The 14,085-nt window shown below is 38.5% G+C and overlaps 1 protein-coding gene across 2 annotated transcripts in view; it reads right to left on the bottom strand.

Annotated features, from left to right (window-relative positions):
- Positions 1–14,085, bottom strand: part of LRRK2 (leucine rich repeat kinase 2) — a 119,819-nt gene that overhangs the window by 58,831 nt on the left and 46,903 nt on the right. For both annotated transcript variants that reach the window (XM_077835196.1, XM_077835206.1), the window contains exons 13-21: positions 13,009–13,133; positions 10,167–10,300; positions 7,061–7,205; positions 6,778–6,917; positions 4,445–4,573; positions 4,181–4,351; positions 3,230–3,488; positions 2,787–2,975; positions 329–447 (exon numbers count right to left, since the gene is read on the bottom strand). In XM_077835196.1, coding sequence (XP_077691322.1) covers positions 329–447; positions 2,787–2,975; positions 3,230–3,488; positions 4,181–4,351; positions 4,445–4,573; positions 6,778–6,917; positions 7,061–7,205; positions 10,167–10,300; positions 13,009–13,133 — 1,411 coding nt within the window. The remainder of the gene's footprint in view (positions 1–328; positions 448–2,786; positions 2,976–3,229; positions 3,489–4,180; positions 4,352–4,444; positions 4,574–6,777; positions 6,918–7,060; positions 7,206–10,166; positions 10,301–13,008; positions 13,134–14,085) is intronic.

The raw sequence follows: 14,085 nt of genomic DNA, 5'->3' as shown, positions 1-14,085 counted from the left end.
GCTATTTTTCTTTGGCAACATAAAAATGACAATTAGTTTTAAAAGTATTAAGATACCATATCTGAAGTTCTCATTAGATCAGAATGGCTATTTGTACTGTTTGCCATAGGCAGTTCATAAACATTTGCTGAAATAAAATGCTATCTATGGCAGTACTCTATTTAGATGGGAGCACAGTCATCACAGTTATGGAATATCTTATAAGGTACTAAATGGTGTACCGGTGACCACCAGTCATTTCTTGATACTTTATCATTAATAGTTTTCCATCAGGCAACACACATAATGGATTTAGGGAGGTTTACAGTGAATAAATTACTTATCTTACCAGAGAATTGGAATGCCTTTGCAAAGTAGGAGAATATCTTTGTAAGGGTGTTTCTTTGTACAGATCAGCAACTGCAATGGAGCTGTATTTCTTTTTCATCAGAAATGAACCTTCACTCCCTAATACAAAGTGAGGACATAGGACTACAGAAAATTCAACCAAATAATACACATATCAACATAAACCCTAGTGCAGTATTTCCAGCACATTAATAATAGCATGAATTAGCTAGTCAATTCCATGTGCAATATGTAGAGAACATACTCTAGTTTTGAATACATGTACTATACTAATTTAACAAGCTACAGATATGAACTTCAGTTTGCTAGGTCATTCCTTTTGCATTCATGCTAACAGGATTTTCAGAAATGTAGAGCTGTGATACTTAAATTGTCTTTAAAAATATATCCTCCTCTGCTTGGAAGCAGGAGAGCTCTGAGCCATACAGGCAAACATGCTGTGGAAGGGCATTTCAGACTTGTGGCTTCAGCATGTCTTAGAACAAATTGCTCCATCAGCCATTAGAGGCCACTCTAGTGGCTGCTGTTGAGTAATTTACAGTTGCCTGCCCTTGTTCCTCCTGCAGTTCTACCCTCCTCTTCTGCTCTTTGCCTATGCTGTCCTATAGAGCAGAGTGGCAGCACTTGAAGCTGAGAGGGAAGGAAGGGAGGGAGGTGCCTTCTGAGTACCCCCTTCTCTTGAATGGGAAGGGGAGGAAGAGTGGAGTCCCCTCAACTCATCACCACTGCACGAGAGGGTAAAAGAAAAAAAGGCATCTGGCCCCTTTTGGCCTTCGGACGAGAAGGTGAGAGATGGTGGTTTGGTGGATGGGATGAACTAAAAAAGGTTCAATGGCTTTCTCAGCCCTGACTGGCAAAGGAGGGAGACAGAGAGAATCCTAATTCCTTTAGATATTAAGAGAGAAGGATGGATGGGAAGCTCCTGGGTTTCTTCCCACCTTGGATGGAAATTAACTCACATCTTGTGCCACCATACAAAATGTTAATATAAATAATAATTAATGGTATTGTGAATATAAATTCTCCCTCCCATCATTGTTTAATGGGAAATGTCTGAGTGTTTTGGTGGCTCCTGTGGTTTGGTATATCTGGGCCCCATTTAGTCTTATTTCCTCCTATCTGCTGGACGTGTGAAGTGGAGGTAGGAGATCTTTGTGTGGCTCATATTCATTCTTTGTGGAGGAGGAGACAGGGCTCTAAAATCCTAAGACCATCATGTTAGAAGAATTCATGCTGTTCACACAATTTACAAATGAATACCAGTTTTGATATATAGGGCAAGAAACAGTATTTACTAGCATACAAACTTCTGGAAAACAATGCTACAGTAATGAAAAATGATGCTGAATAATGCAATAGAAAAAAACAAAATAGATAAAAATATCAACAAGTTGGACTTTTCTGATTCCACAAAGATGTTAAAATGCTAATTCTTGAGCAATGGTTTTAGGTTTCCAAGATTTCAAAAAATAACACAGGCATTAAAGCAAAAAATCTGATTGTACAAAGTAACAATGTCTAGCCAATTTTATTAATTAGTCACTGAATGCAATGCAAAAATTGTGTTTTAACTATTTAATGACATTAACATTTACTATAATTACTGCCGGGAAAGATTGTATGTTGAAGATGCATCAATAGAATTTAAGTTAAGTTTTCTGAAGATGTGATAAAGACTATTTTTTATAGAGAAGGTGAGTGAGGTATCTTTTATTGGACCAACTTCAATTGGTGAAAAAGACAAGCTTTGAGCTACACAGAGCTTTTATTCAGGTCTGGAAAAGGTACTTAGAGTGTCACAGCTAAATACAGGGTGGAACAAATTGTTTAGCATAAGTAGTGAACACATATTTGAAGAGACCATTTGAGGTGAGGTGGCAGTTAACACCTCTCCAGTCATAAGACAGAAAAGAGGGGTTAGTGGGTTACAGATTGCTGTAACAAACCATAAATCCAATGTCTTTATTAAGACCATGATTTTTAGTGTCTAGCAAAGAGTTTTAAAATTAAACTCCTAGGCTCATCTTTTGAAGATGTTCTGCAGGTTTCTTTGAGGATGAGGCCGGATAGTCAATTCATATCTGACCTGTTTTATGAAAAGTGTTTGCTCCTAGGTGATATGATGTTTTGGTCCTTTATTATTTTTCAGTGTGAGTTCATTTGAGCCAATGAAATGATAGAAAATAAATTATCAAGAACTTTAGTTTCATGTTTTGAAGACATACATTTACCTGCCACTGTTTTCCACATATACCATAACAAATATCCTATAGTTATATACAAAGAGTTCTACCTTAAAACAAATAAATTGCGGTATACACTTTACTTATTTATTACTTTATGGTCCAATAGTTGCTAAAATACTTTAAATTGAACTTTCATCCCAAATTCTAGACCAGCATTGTTAACAGGAAACAAAATTGCTAGAGTATATGTACCTTCACTATCGATATCATCACTCAAGAGAAAAACACTGTCTACTAATAGCTCAGGCATGAATATCCAATCATCACTTTTATCTAGTGCATCTTCAGAGAAAGTTACATTACAACTGGATCTTGATCGATCTTCTGAAAAACTCTTCATTTGGTATCTGAGCACCATTCTTGCCAATGCAGAACCTGCATCTAAGACACGTAAGAAACCAATAAAGTGGCATGTTCTTCAGTAAATTCATGAGGATTAAAATTACTATAAAGACTTGATTTTTTTATTTTTAAAGTTTAGGTTTCAGAACCAAGAGGGCTATGCTGATTTACACAACCTACGTAACAGGCTCTCTAACACTGTATTTCAATTTTAAAACTCTTTCTGAAGGTTTGTAAAACGTCATTAGGAGGGTTTATCATATTTTAATATAACAAATTCTACATATACTTACTTGTTTGTTTTTTTATAGGAGTAAGTTTATTTGGGAACAAAGGGCTGAGCCAGGAAGGTTCAATTCTTCCAATACAAAATCCTCCAAGACATATACTGCTGTTGGCCACATCCAGGCTAAGCTTCCTTAAGAGCAAGCTAATGATTTGGCTATCTCCTTTCTTTATGCTGACTGTTAAGGCACTCCGAACATCCTGCTCTCGAGCACCACTGGTTAATAGTAGTTCCACCAGCTTAGGATTGCTTCCTTTCTCACAAACCTATTACAGAAGAAATGAATAAAATGTGTGTAAAACAGCAGCTTAGATTTTAACAAGAGTTGTTTCAACTATTGTTTCTCCATATTCTCAGTGTGGTGTCCTGCGATGAACTGTAACACAGAATTTCCTAAACATCAAGGCTGATATTTTCAAAACTGCCTAAGTGAAGCTGATCAAGGCCCCTATGATGCTTTAACCTACTTGTGTAATGAATACCTTCAAAACATGTGGCAAAAGCCATATATTTTGGCATGAGTACACATAAGTGGTTGGTTATACCAATGAAAATTATGGATATTTATGATTTGCTTGCTGCAATTTGAAGTCAACAGTGTGACGCTTCTTGGGATACCCAGGATTGAGAGTCACCTTTTTACCTTTGTGCCTCCTGGGAGAGGGAGGCTTGCTTGTGCTTAGCTGAATGTCAGCTCCCTGACACTTCTGATCAGTTAGCCCAACAACTTATCTCCTCTGGGCTATGCCAGCGCTTACTTTGCCTTGTAGGTTAACACTAGATGTACCTCAGTCACCAAACCCCTTTGAAACTTTTCCCTGCAGGATGCTCAGAACACTGTAGGATTGGGTCTAAAGATAGTTAATCTTGCTCATGCAGGCACACACACAAATTAAAATCATCCCAAAAAGTAACATCTTTCAAATCAATATAACGATCTACATTTCCAAGAACCTACCTGATAGATTAAAGAGCTCGTCTTTGTGTTCTTATTAACATCAGCTCCTAGTAAAAGTAAACATTCAGCCATAATGCTATTGTATTCAGCACATGCTTTCTCCAGCATCATGTTTTTTAAATCATCATTGTTGGCTATTTTAGCGAAGCATTTACAGCACAAGCTTTGAAACTGAATGGGAAGAGAAATAATTGAAATGAAGGTAGCAAACTTCAGAACATTTCAGAACATTTGGATGTGGAGTGATTGAAAGAGAGAAGATACCTGCCGGTCTCTTTGTTCAGTGAAACACATGGACATCTGATAAAAAATGACTGTGTCAAATGATTCATATATCAGCAGCTTTGCAAAACAAGGTGACAAGTCAAGGATTGTCAAAATCATGTGAAATCCCTACAAACAACAAAATGATGTTATCAACAACAAATGTATATTTAAAAAAAATATCAAATTTTAAAATGATGGAAGTCAGATACCATGTGTTACAGAATTAACAAAAAGAAATTTATTAGTAAAATAGCTATACTCTTTTGGGATCTTTTGTTTTGGTTTTTTAGACATGTAATCATATTGGACTGCAAGGTGGATCAGAACATAACAGAAGGTCTGAGCATCGAACCACTTTTAGTCTTAAGAATATTTCTACACCATAGTCAGGAGCTCTGATTAAGCCATTAAGGCATGCACAGGCATACCTGGTACAGCACCGATCAAACTAGCTTTCTAAAAATAGCAATGAAACTGTGGTGGTGCGGGTGACTGCACAGGCTAGCTGCCCAAGCATGTACCCAAGGTCCTGGACAGGCTTTCACTTAGTTAGCTAACCCATGCTGCTGCCTGTGCTTCACTGCCATTTTTAGTGAGCTAGCTAGATCAAAGATAGCTTTGGCATGCCCACAGGTGCTGCAATCACATCTCCCTACTGCAGTGTACATATACCCTCAGTTGCAGTTTAGTCTCGGTTAGTTTGACCCACTTATGTAGGTTAGTGGCAGCTATTGGTTGATGTATTGAAAAACTAGCAGTGGGCCTGGTCCATTATCAGGTCCACTGTTATAAACTGAAATTACCTAACTTTATGTAAAAATAAAATATTGTCACATTTTAGGCCCAGCATTTAATTTCACTCAAACACTACTTTTGCTGAAAACCTTAATTTCCAGATTACCCCTAGATATATACATATTCTCCCTCCAAACTATCATTCATAGATATAAGAGAGAAAATAAAACAGAACATAATTTGAATTAATTCTTAGCATGAATAAATTTGTACATGTCTTCATAAGCTGAGATAGTGCCTAGCTGCAGCACAAATATACAGGAGAGAAAAAAAGGAAGACCTTTCCCCTCCCCTCCCTTTTGCATTCTCAGTGTAAGGGACAGACATGACGACGGCTCCTGTGCTCAAACTGCAAGACTGCTTCTTACTAATGCCCAGAGAACACAAGTTACCCCGTATGGGGTGGGTGAAGGTGCCCCCATCAGATATTGAAGTGTTCACACCACACAGCCCGCATGCCTGCTCCATAATGTTCAATTTGAAACACCAGTTTGCTAAAATACTTACAGTAAATCTAGAAATTAAAGAGAAAAACTCAACAACTCTAAATGTAAAATGTGAGGCTATTAACTAGAAATGAGTAAACAGTGATATATAAGAACCTTTGTTCATAACTCATTGGGACTAAATACTATTTGAGTAATTTCCTCCCCCAAAACATTATTTTTTCATTTTTCTCCATTTCCGTACTGGGCACCAAGTTAAACCTGAAAGGGAAAAGCCAAAAATCTCTGAAAGTAGGCCATGCATATGATATTTCTAGCTTGAGCTGAAATAGAAGTAGTGGGACTCTCAGAAGAAAGTGACCTCACATGATGGCTTCATTCCACTGGAAAAATAAAGCTTATGACAAGCAGGGAAAGCCTCACATCTACAGGAGCCAGGCAAAAGCTACTGAACTCATTGCCTGACAAGATAAGAACGAGTACCACCCTCACCACGTTCAAAACTTTATGCAAAACCCATCTGTTCAATAAACTTTCCCTCAAACTTTCCCACAATAACCTTCTCAAGTACAACAGCGTCCATACACACAGATGTTTTTTAAAAAATCTCACCAATAACTTTGAACTTGTTGCTGATGACAGGGCTGAAAGACACACATTTTGCATTTATTTTTCATAAAAGGTGCTCAGATACAACGATGATGGGTACATTATAAAATGATGATCAGGGGATTTCTGTTCTAGCTTTGCAGACCATATACGTTCAGATAAGCATCCATACTTAGGGGTGCATATTTTGAACTGAATTCATGCCTTCTGAGACAGCCATTACTATGGGAACCTCAACAGTTCGATTTAATTTTAAATGTTTACTTTCTCAGCTTTACAGTAATTCTATCATTATTTGTATTACTGTAGTAACTAAGAACCTCAGTCAAAGACCATGTTCCCATTGTGCTAGGCACTGTACAAACACAAAAAAATCAGAAACATATTTCAAATTTATATATCAAATAATGTTTTTAAAAATAAACCTGTTCCCATTTTCTTTCATTCATTCTCATCTTTACACTCAAATAAATCACATACGTGTATCTGTATTTCAACGACCTCCTTAAATCGTCGTAAAGTAGAAACCAGAACTGTTGCCAGCACATGCATAGATGCGATACATAAACTCTTTCTTGTAATCAAAGATCCTAGAAGACTCAAACCTAAGCACTGTATTTCTAGAAAAAAACATTATAAATATTAATTACTGGTTCAGAATTAAAGAGACAAATTTAGTATTTGTTATATTTATAATATGATGTAAAGATAAACGTGAATCTTGTAATAGCCTATGTAAGTCACAAGACATCTTCCTATGTACCTTGATCATCTGGATACATCTGTAGTGTGTGAAGTATAGTGTCTGTGGCTCCTTGCTGGGATAACATTTGTAGTGCACCAGAACACTCCACTACAGAAGAAAGTATTTTTAATCCACATTTCTGAATGCCAGGATTTCCAATAAACTAAAAGAGAAATCAATACAAAATAAGGTCAGATTTTTTTCTCAATGTGATAAGGAAAGTTGCTTGTCAGTTTTTTTCTCAAAAGGTGTAAAATTGTAGCTGTTATGAGAGTAATCATTGCAATTAAATTTGCATAAACCTTTCCATTATACCTTCTGTTTCATCTTTTCATAACTTTCCATAATATTCACCTTCCAGGCTGAAATCTTGTAAAGGTGAATATTTTTTGAAAGTTAGAGCAAAAACTATTCAGTCATTTTGAGTATAAGGAGATCAAACAAATGCACTTTCCCCATTGCCAAAAACACAGAACAAAAACAAGCCTCTGAAACAGAAGACAAATGGCTCAAAAACATATGATGCTTTTGAAAGCATTTTCTTAATAATCCAAAGGTCAGCATCATCTGGGTTATCTGACATGAAGGAAGATATGCCTGGGGGCTAAGCCTAACAGGCACACAAGACTTCAAAAATATCTAATCTTTTTTTCAGTTATGCAATAAATGTTAGGGAAGAATGGCCACAAATAACTTGTTTCCCTTCATTTACATTTGTAACCTGAAGACAAAGTACCAGCTAGTTGCCCTGCTGCCAGGCTTTACAATATATAGGTCATGATCCCCTGGGGAGTTACAAACAGATCTCAAGAGGGTTATGACCATTTTTCCTCTTTATCCCTTTCTTATCCTTTCATTACTGTGAACCAAGCACAAACTGATGCAAGGATGCCTTCCTGAATCTGTAATAGTTCCAAGATAGTGTTTCTTAACCAGTGGGTTGTGACCCCCACATAAGGATCACAAAAGGCATTAAGGGGTATGACGTTCCCCTCTGGTGTTGTCTGGACCGGTGATCTGCTAGGCCACTCTAATCCTTGACGCTGGGAGCCAGCCTTACCCTGCTCTTCTGTGAGAGCCCCCACTCCTGGGCTGTTCACACACAGCCTCTGGCATGTAAGCTGCTCCCAGCTACTTGCAAGCGAATGACCCTAGTCAATATCTCCGGTTCCAGACATGACCCTGGGAACCTCCATCTTGCAGTGTCCAGTTATGTCTGCTGGATGCTGCAAGCTTATATAAGTTTGTCAATTTTACAAAGAGATTGATATGTACCAGGCTTGTTCTCCCAAGGGGAGTCTTTGACACACTGCAAACCAAACACACTGTTTCAGGTAGAATAAACAAACAGATTTATTAGCTATAAAGGTAGATTTACGTGATTATAAGTCAAAGCATAACAAGTCAGATTTGGTCAAATGAAATAAAAGCAAAACGCATTCTAAGCTGATCTTAACACTTTCAGTGTCCTTACAAACTTAGATGCTTCTCACCACAGGCTGGCTCATCAGCCAGGCTCTCCCCTTTGATCAGTGGCTCAGTCGCTTGTTGGTGGTGGTGGTGGTGGTGTCTGTAGATGTAGGTGGAAGAGAGAGAGAGCATGGCAAAATGTCTCTCCCTTTTATCACGTCCTTTCTTTCCTCTTGGTTTTGCCCCTCCCGCCTCTTCAGAGTCAGGTGAGCATTACCTCATTGCAGTCCCAAACTGCCCAAAGGAAGGGGGTGACTCCCTTGAGGGTCTAACAGATTCTTTTGTTGCTGCCTAAGACAGTGTCCATTGTTCCTGTGAGGCTGGGCTGGGTTTTGTCCCATCCATGCCCTGATGAGGTGTGAACTGCCTCTCTGTTCTTGGAGAGTTTTTGCATGGGCTTGCTTTAAGCCATGAGGATACATTTTCAGCCTCATAACTATATACATGAAATTATAACCTATACCTTACTATAACATTACTGTAACAATTACTATAACAACCATGTTCAGTGCATTATGAGCCTTCCAAAGACACCCAACATGACAAACTTTGCATTGGATACCACACAATCATTTCATAAAGATGAACATAGGGGTGTAGGGTGTTTCCCCGAGGTACAGAGCGTCACAAAGGGGGAATCACAAGGTATTAGAAATTTTATCAGTTTAAAGCAAGGAAAATCTCACTTCCTACTTCCTGCACACCTTTACCCTTCAAGGTCAAGTATTCTCATTCAACCCCTTGAAACACAGACAACTAAATAAATTACATAGTTTTATCATTTCTAATATTGATACATTGTTTACTGTGACTACTTTTATAACAAAAGTAAGGGGGTTATAAAAATTTTGACTTCACTAAGGAGTCGCTAACTCAAAAATGTTGAGAGAAATGGCTCTCAGAGATGTGTGAACTGCCTCATTCATCTCAATCATGGCCACATGGATTCGATGGGCCCTGGGATTTGGCATCTTTCCAACGTGCCATAGAATTCAGCATTTTTGCCATAGAACTGCTATTTTGCTGCAGCCAGTGGCCCAACGTTTTGTTTTCTGTCTCCTTATCCTGCTGGGACCTGCTTGCAGGTGCCTCTTGCTCTCCAGGTTTCTTCTCAATAGGTTGCAACTATCCTGCTCTTCCCAATGGCTACAGGGTCAAGCAGTCCCAGGCAGTTTTGTTTGGTATGGAATAGCTTGAGAAACACTGTTCTGTTGGAATCCAAGAAATTTGTATTGGTAGTTACAGGTTTTAGGTAAATCACGTTAAGTGAACAGTTGCAGGTTTTTCTGTGCAAATAACATTAAATTCTAGCTTATGCAGGACATTCATTATTTGTGTGTAAAGCAGTCTTTCACATATAAAATATCATAAACAACTGCAAATGAACTGACTGTCTGTCTAAGAAATATTAAGTCTTCTAATAAATATCCACTAGAATTATTACATCAAAGATGAACTTCTCTGGCATATTCCAGAATAAATTAGAGTAAAAAAAAAAATAATGTAGATGAACACGTGTATGAAAGGTCACGTAAGGTAAAGTTTATCAAATCAACCGGAAAATTATTTCATTGCATTCGAAGTTATAAATAAGTCATTAACTGCAACTATAAAATACCAAGCAAATTTATTAGGAGAAAGATTTTAACCATACCCTGTTCAAAGCATCAAGCACTAGTGTGTGAGTCCCCTCCAACAAACACTGGTTTTTAATTACTTTTAAGGTAAGCATCAAGTCAGCATCTCCCACTGCTCCTGAAGAACTATTTTGCCGTTCTTTTGTGGCACCTGTAACACACAGAGAAACACTTCTTCAGGGAAACAAATTTCACATTTTCTTTTGAAATCAGTAGTGCAATGAAACTGTTGCAAAGTTATTTACAAATAACTCATGAGACCTGTGGGATGGGGTGTACTCCCCACACGGCCCTGAGAAGATAAATTAGGCCCAATTATCCTACAGTCTGCACCTGGAGGAGGAGCCATGGAGCACAGGTTGATAAAATGAGGGTCAGCTGGACGGGAACAGGTGGTGCCTGGATAAAACTCAGAAGCTAAGGAGCAGAAGAGAGCTGTTAGGAAGTAGTCTGCAGTCACCCCTTGGGAGAAGGGAAGTGTATTTGGGACTAGAGACAAGAAGCCTACAGTTACTCCCTGGGAGGGTGGAGCATAGCTTGGCAAGCCCAGAGATGGGGAAGAGCAGAGCGGTAGGCAAGGCTCATGGAGAAGAGCAAAGAGGTGTGGGGTAGGTCCAACTTTAGCTGCTGATGAGAGGACCTCTGAGCCAGGACCCAGAGTAAGGGTGGGCCTGTGTCCCCTGACCAGCTGCTGAAGTGGCACCAGTGGCGCAGTGAGCAGGAAGACTGCCTAAGCCCATTTGTCAAGAAGGACTTTGATACCCCAGAAGAGGGGGTACATGTCTGGTGACCTGGCCAGAGGGCTGAGTCATGAAGAGGAGGCTGAGGTTCTTGGAGTGAGAGGGGCCTGCAGGCCAAGGGGATGATGGGAGGAGATGCACTGTCCTCCGGCAGTGTAACAGCTAGCCAGAGCTAATCTCCAGGATGGCCAGGAAGAGGTGCCACCAGTGGTGAGTGCACCCCATGACAGCCTAATTCTAGCTTCCCACTGTCTTCACACTCCTGTAACGTCACAGACCAGAGTTACCAAGAGCCTGTGGTGTTAAAACTCAGTTTCTTCATGTTGCTGTTTGTTATGAAACAAATACTCACTCCAAAGAATTTTGGTTGCAGCAAATTGGGGGGATTTTGCATGTGAACTTGTATAATACGTTAATCATTCATAAACTGAATCCCAATTAACCTCAAACCTAGTAAAATAAGATGGGATTCAGACAGATCACATACTTTTCTATGAGTGGGGATGAAGTCTAATCATACAGAGAACCATGTAGGGCACCAGTCAACAGCAGATTCAAGAGAAATGAAAAATTCAGCTTTTGTTTGAACTTTCAGTTCAAAATCTAGCAAGAAATTAACTACTTAATGGAGCTCTCTGTTTCTTAGTGTCCATACTACTTATTTAAATGCCTTTAGGATTTTCTTGGAAGGAAAACACTTAAAAGGAATTTTCAACTACTAGACCTTTCCATTGGCAGCAGATTAGAAACCAAATTATATTCAAAGAGAACATCAATGGAAATTGTGCACACATAAAAGAGCAGAACATGGTCCTTAATTTAACATTTTTGTAGTAATCAGCACTCAGGGCAAAGTGGCACTACAGAAAGTAACTAGGAATCATTTAAAAGACTCTTTAGGATTCAAGAATGTACTTATTATTTTTTCGATAAAATACTTTAACTTTCTTCACGTATTAACCTTCAAACGCCAACGCAGACAACATTCAAAGGGAAAAAAACTTGTCTCTTTTTTGGCTTCATTATGATGGACAACGGCTTACAAGATTTTAGCAAAAAAGGAGAATTTCTCCTGTTGTTGAATATAAAGTCTTAAATCTCCTGTTTTTGCTCAAGGACTCATTGAATGAATGGAAAAATAATACAATTATATTACAAGGGACAAGAAACTGAAATCTGAGCTTGTAAGAGTAACCTGCATTTTAATCAAACTGTTTAAAACTGGGGGTTTTTTTGGTCAATATTCATTTAACCAAAACTCCTGACAAACACTTGCAAGAAATGCTGGCTTCAAAAAGATTCAGTTCCCCATCTCTTCAGTTAAGACTGAGAAAGCTCCCACTCCAGATCTTATGGGACTATCAGCAAAAACAAAGAGGACAAGACTTAATATTCTTGATTTAAAAAAAATGCTCAGGTAACAAAACAAATCTTTTCTAACCTTGTCCAAGCCTTCTGTTTCTACACAAGAACGAACAAAAGGAACACACGTTTTTTCCCCTCTGCAGATTGCCACTAAAGTGTTTCTTTGGAAAGGATTTCCTAAATCATCTAGTTTGGCCTCACAACTATTTGCTGTAGACAAGAGCTAATATGTTTCTAATCTTGAAGTCACTGCCCCCACTGCTTGGTGTATGAAAGAGAACATTAACTGGATATGACACTGAAATGAAGCAATACCTCCTGCTAGTATATCCAATTTGAAAGAATGTTTGTTATTTTTTGTCCATCACTAATGGAACATCCAATAAATTAAGCTATAAAGTCATGACAAGGGATCCATATTCCTTAAGTCTATAAGTGGTATCAAGGGAAGCAGTAACGGATCAAATTAATCACTGGTATAAGTCCATCATTGGAGAAGTCAGAGTTTCAGCAGTGATTAATTTGGCCCAATATGTTCAATGTTTGCCAAGCTTTTTCTTCCACCTTTAGCTATGTTTCTACCCTTTTCAAACATAAGTTCTCTTTTTAATTATAGAGCTTTAAGTAAAAATTACTCATACAAAATTCTACTACAAGATGGATGATTAACTATTTTAAGAAAGATCAGAAAACAGCCTTATTTATATTTTCCCATTTGATGTATAATGCCAGCTATTTTTCTTGGATGACTTACCAGGGATCATAAAAGGTAAAATGACTCGAAGGGCCTCCAGCTGTACAGATGGCACCTTTCCATGTTTCCTCATGGCCTTTATGACTTCTGATGCAACTATCATCACTATGTCCAGATGGGGGAAACTAAGAGCAAATATGCATTTACAGAATAAACAAACATACAATTTAGAAATGCATTAGTTTTAGTTTGGTAAACAGCAGTATGTGAGTCTGCACACTAATCTTCTCAGTTTTAACTAGCAAACAAATTCAGCTATTGTAGTTTTCTTATACAGTATTTTCATGCTTTTAATCTCTATTATAATACTAAATGTAATTATTTCAATCCTGGAACATTCAGAAGTTTTCTATGCTGTGCAGACTAATAACAGAGCATGTTACTGAGAAGTGTACCTTTCATAAGTACCACTTTAAAACTCTGCTCTAGATGCAAGAAAGGATGTGACCTCACTCCCTCCGTCTGCTCCATAGTTTCCATAAACTGTTCATCAAGTGACAGACGCTTGTTTCTGTTCATTTCTGCAATCTGTGATGTCAGCTTTTGATCTATCAAAACTGTATTTATTAACATCAAAACAAATCCTAGCTCAGTTTATTGGCATTCCAAAATGGGTAGCAACAAAGCCTCTAATTAGCTTTTGAGGGCAATCTCCTTTATTTTAATATTTTTTCATTACTTTTAAAGTGGTAAAAAATAGCACCTAAACACATGCTAAGGCTGCTGTCCTTTGGGTTTTCTAAATTTCACTCTTCATAGCAATATTTCCTTTAAAATGTTTCTATTACACAATTAGGTCAGTGGTCCCCAAACTGTGGGGCATGCCCCCCACTGATGGGCATGGGGGAACTATTTTGGGGGGGGTAATAGAGCCCATGCCTGCCCCCATTGGGGGCAGGGAGGGTGCACAACCCAGCCCCACTCTGCCCCTGGCCTTCTGGCCCCCCAGCTCCTAACCGCAGCTTTGGCTCTGCTCCCAACAGCAGTTTCGGGGGGGGGGGGGCGCAGACCAGGTGGGGGGCATGACTGTAGAAGTTTGGGGACCACTGAATTAGGTAAATAAAAATGCACTTTCTT

Source organism: Eretmochelys imbricata, chromosome 1 (genome assembly GCF_965152235.1).
Source record: "Eretmochelys imbricata isolate rEreImb1 chromosome 1, rEreImb1.hap1, whole genome shotgun sequence".
NCBI lineage: Eukaryota > Metazoa > Chordata > Testudines > Cheloniidae > Eretmochelys > Eretmochelys imbricata.
The sequence above is the reverse complement of the archived record's forward strand: the minus strand, read 5'-3'. Positions and strand labels throughout refer to the sequence as shown.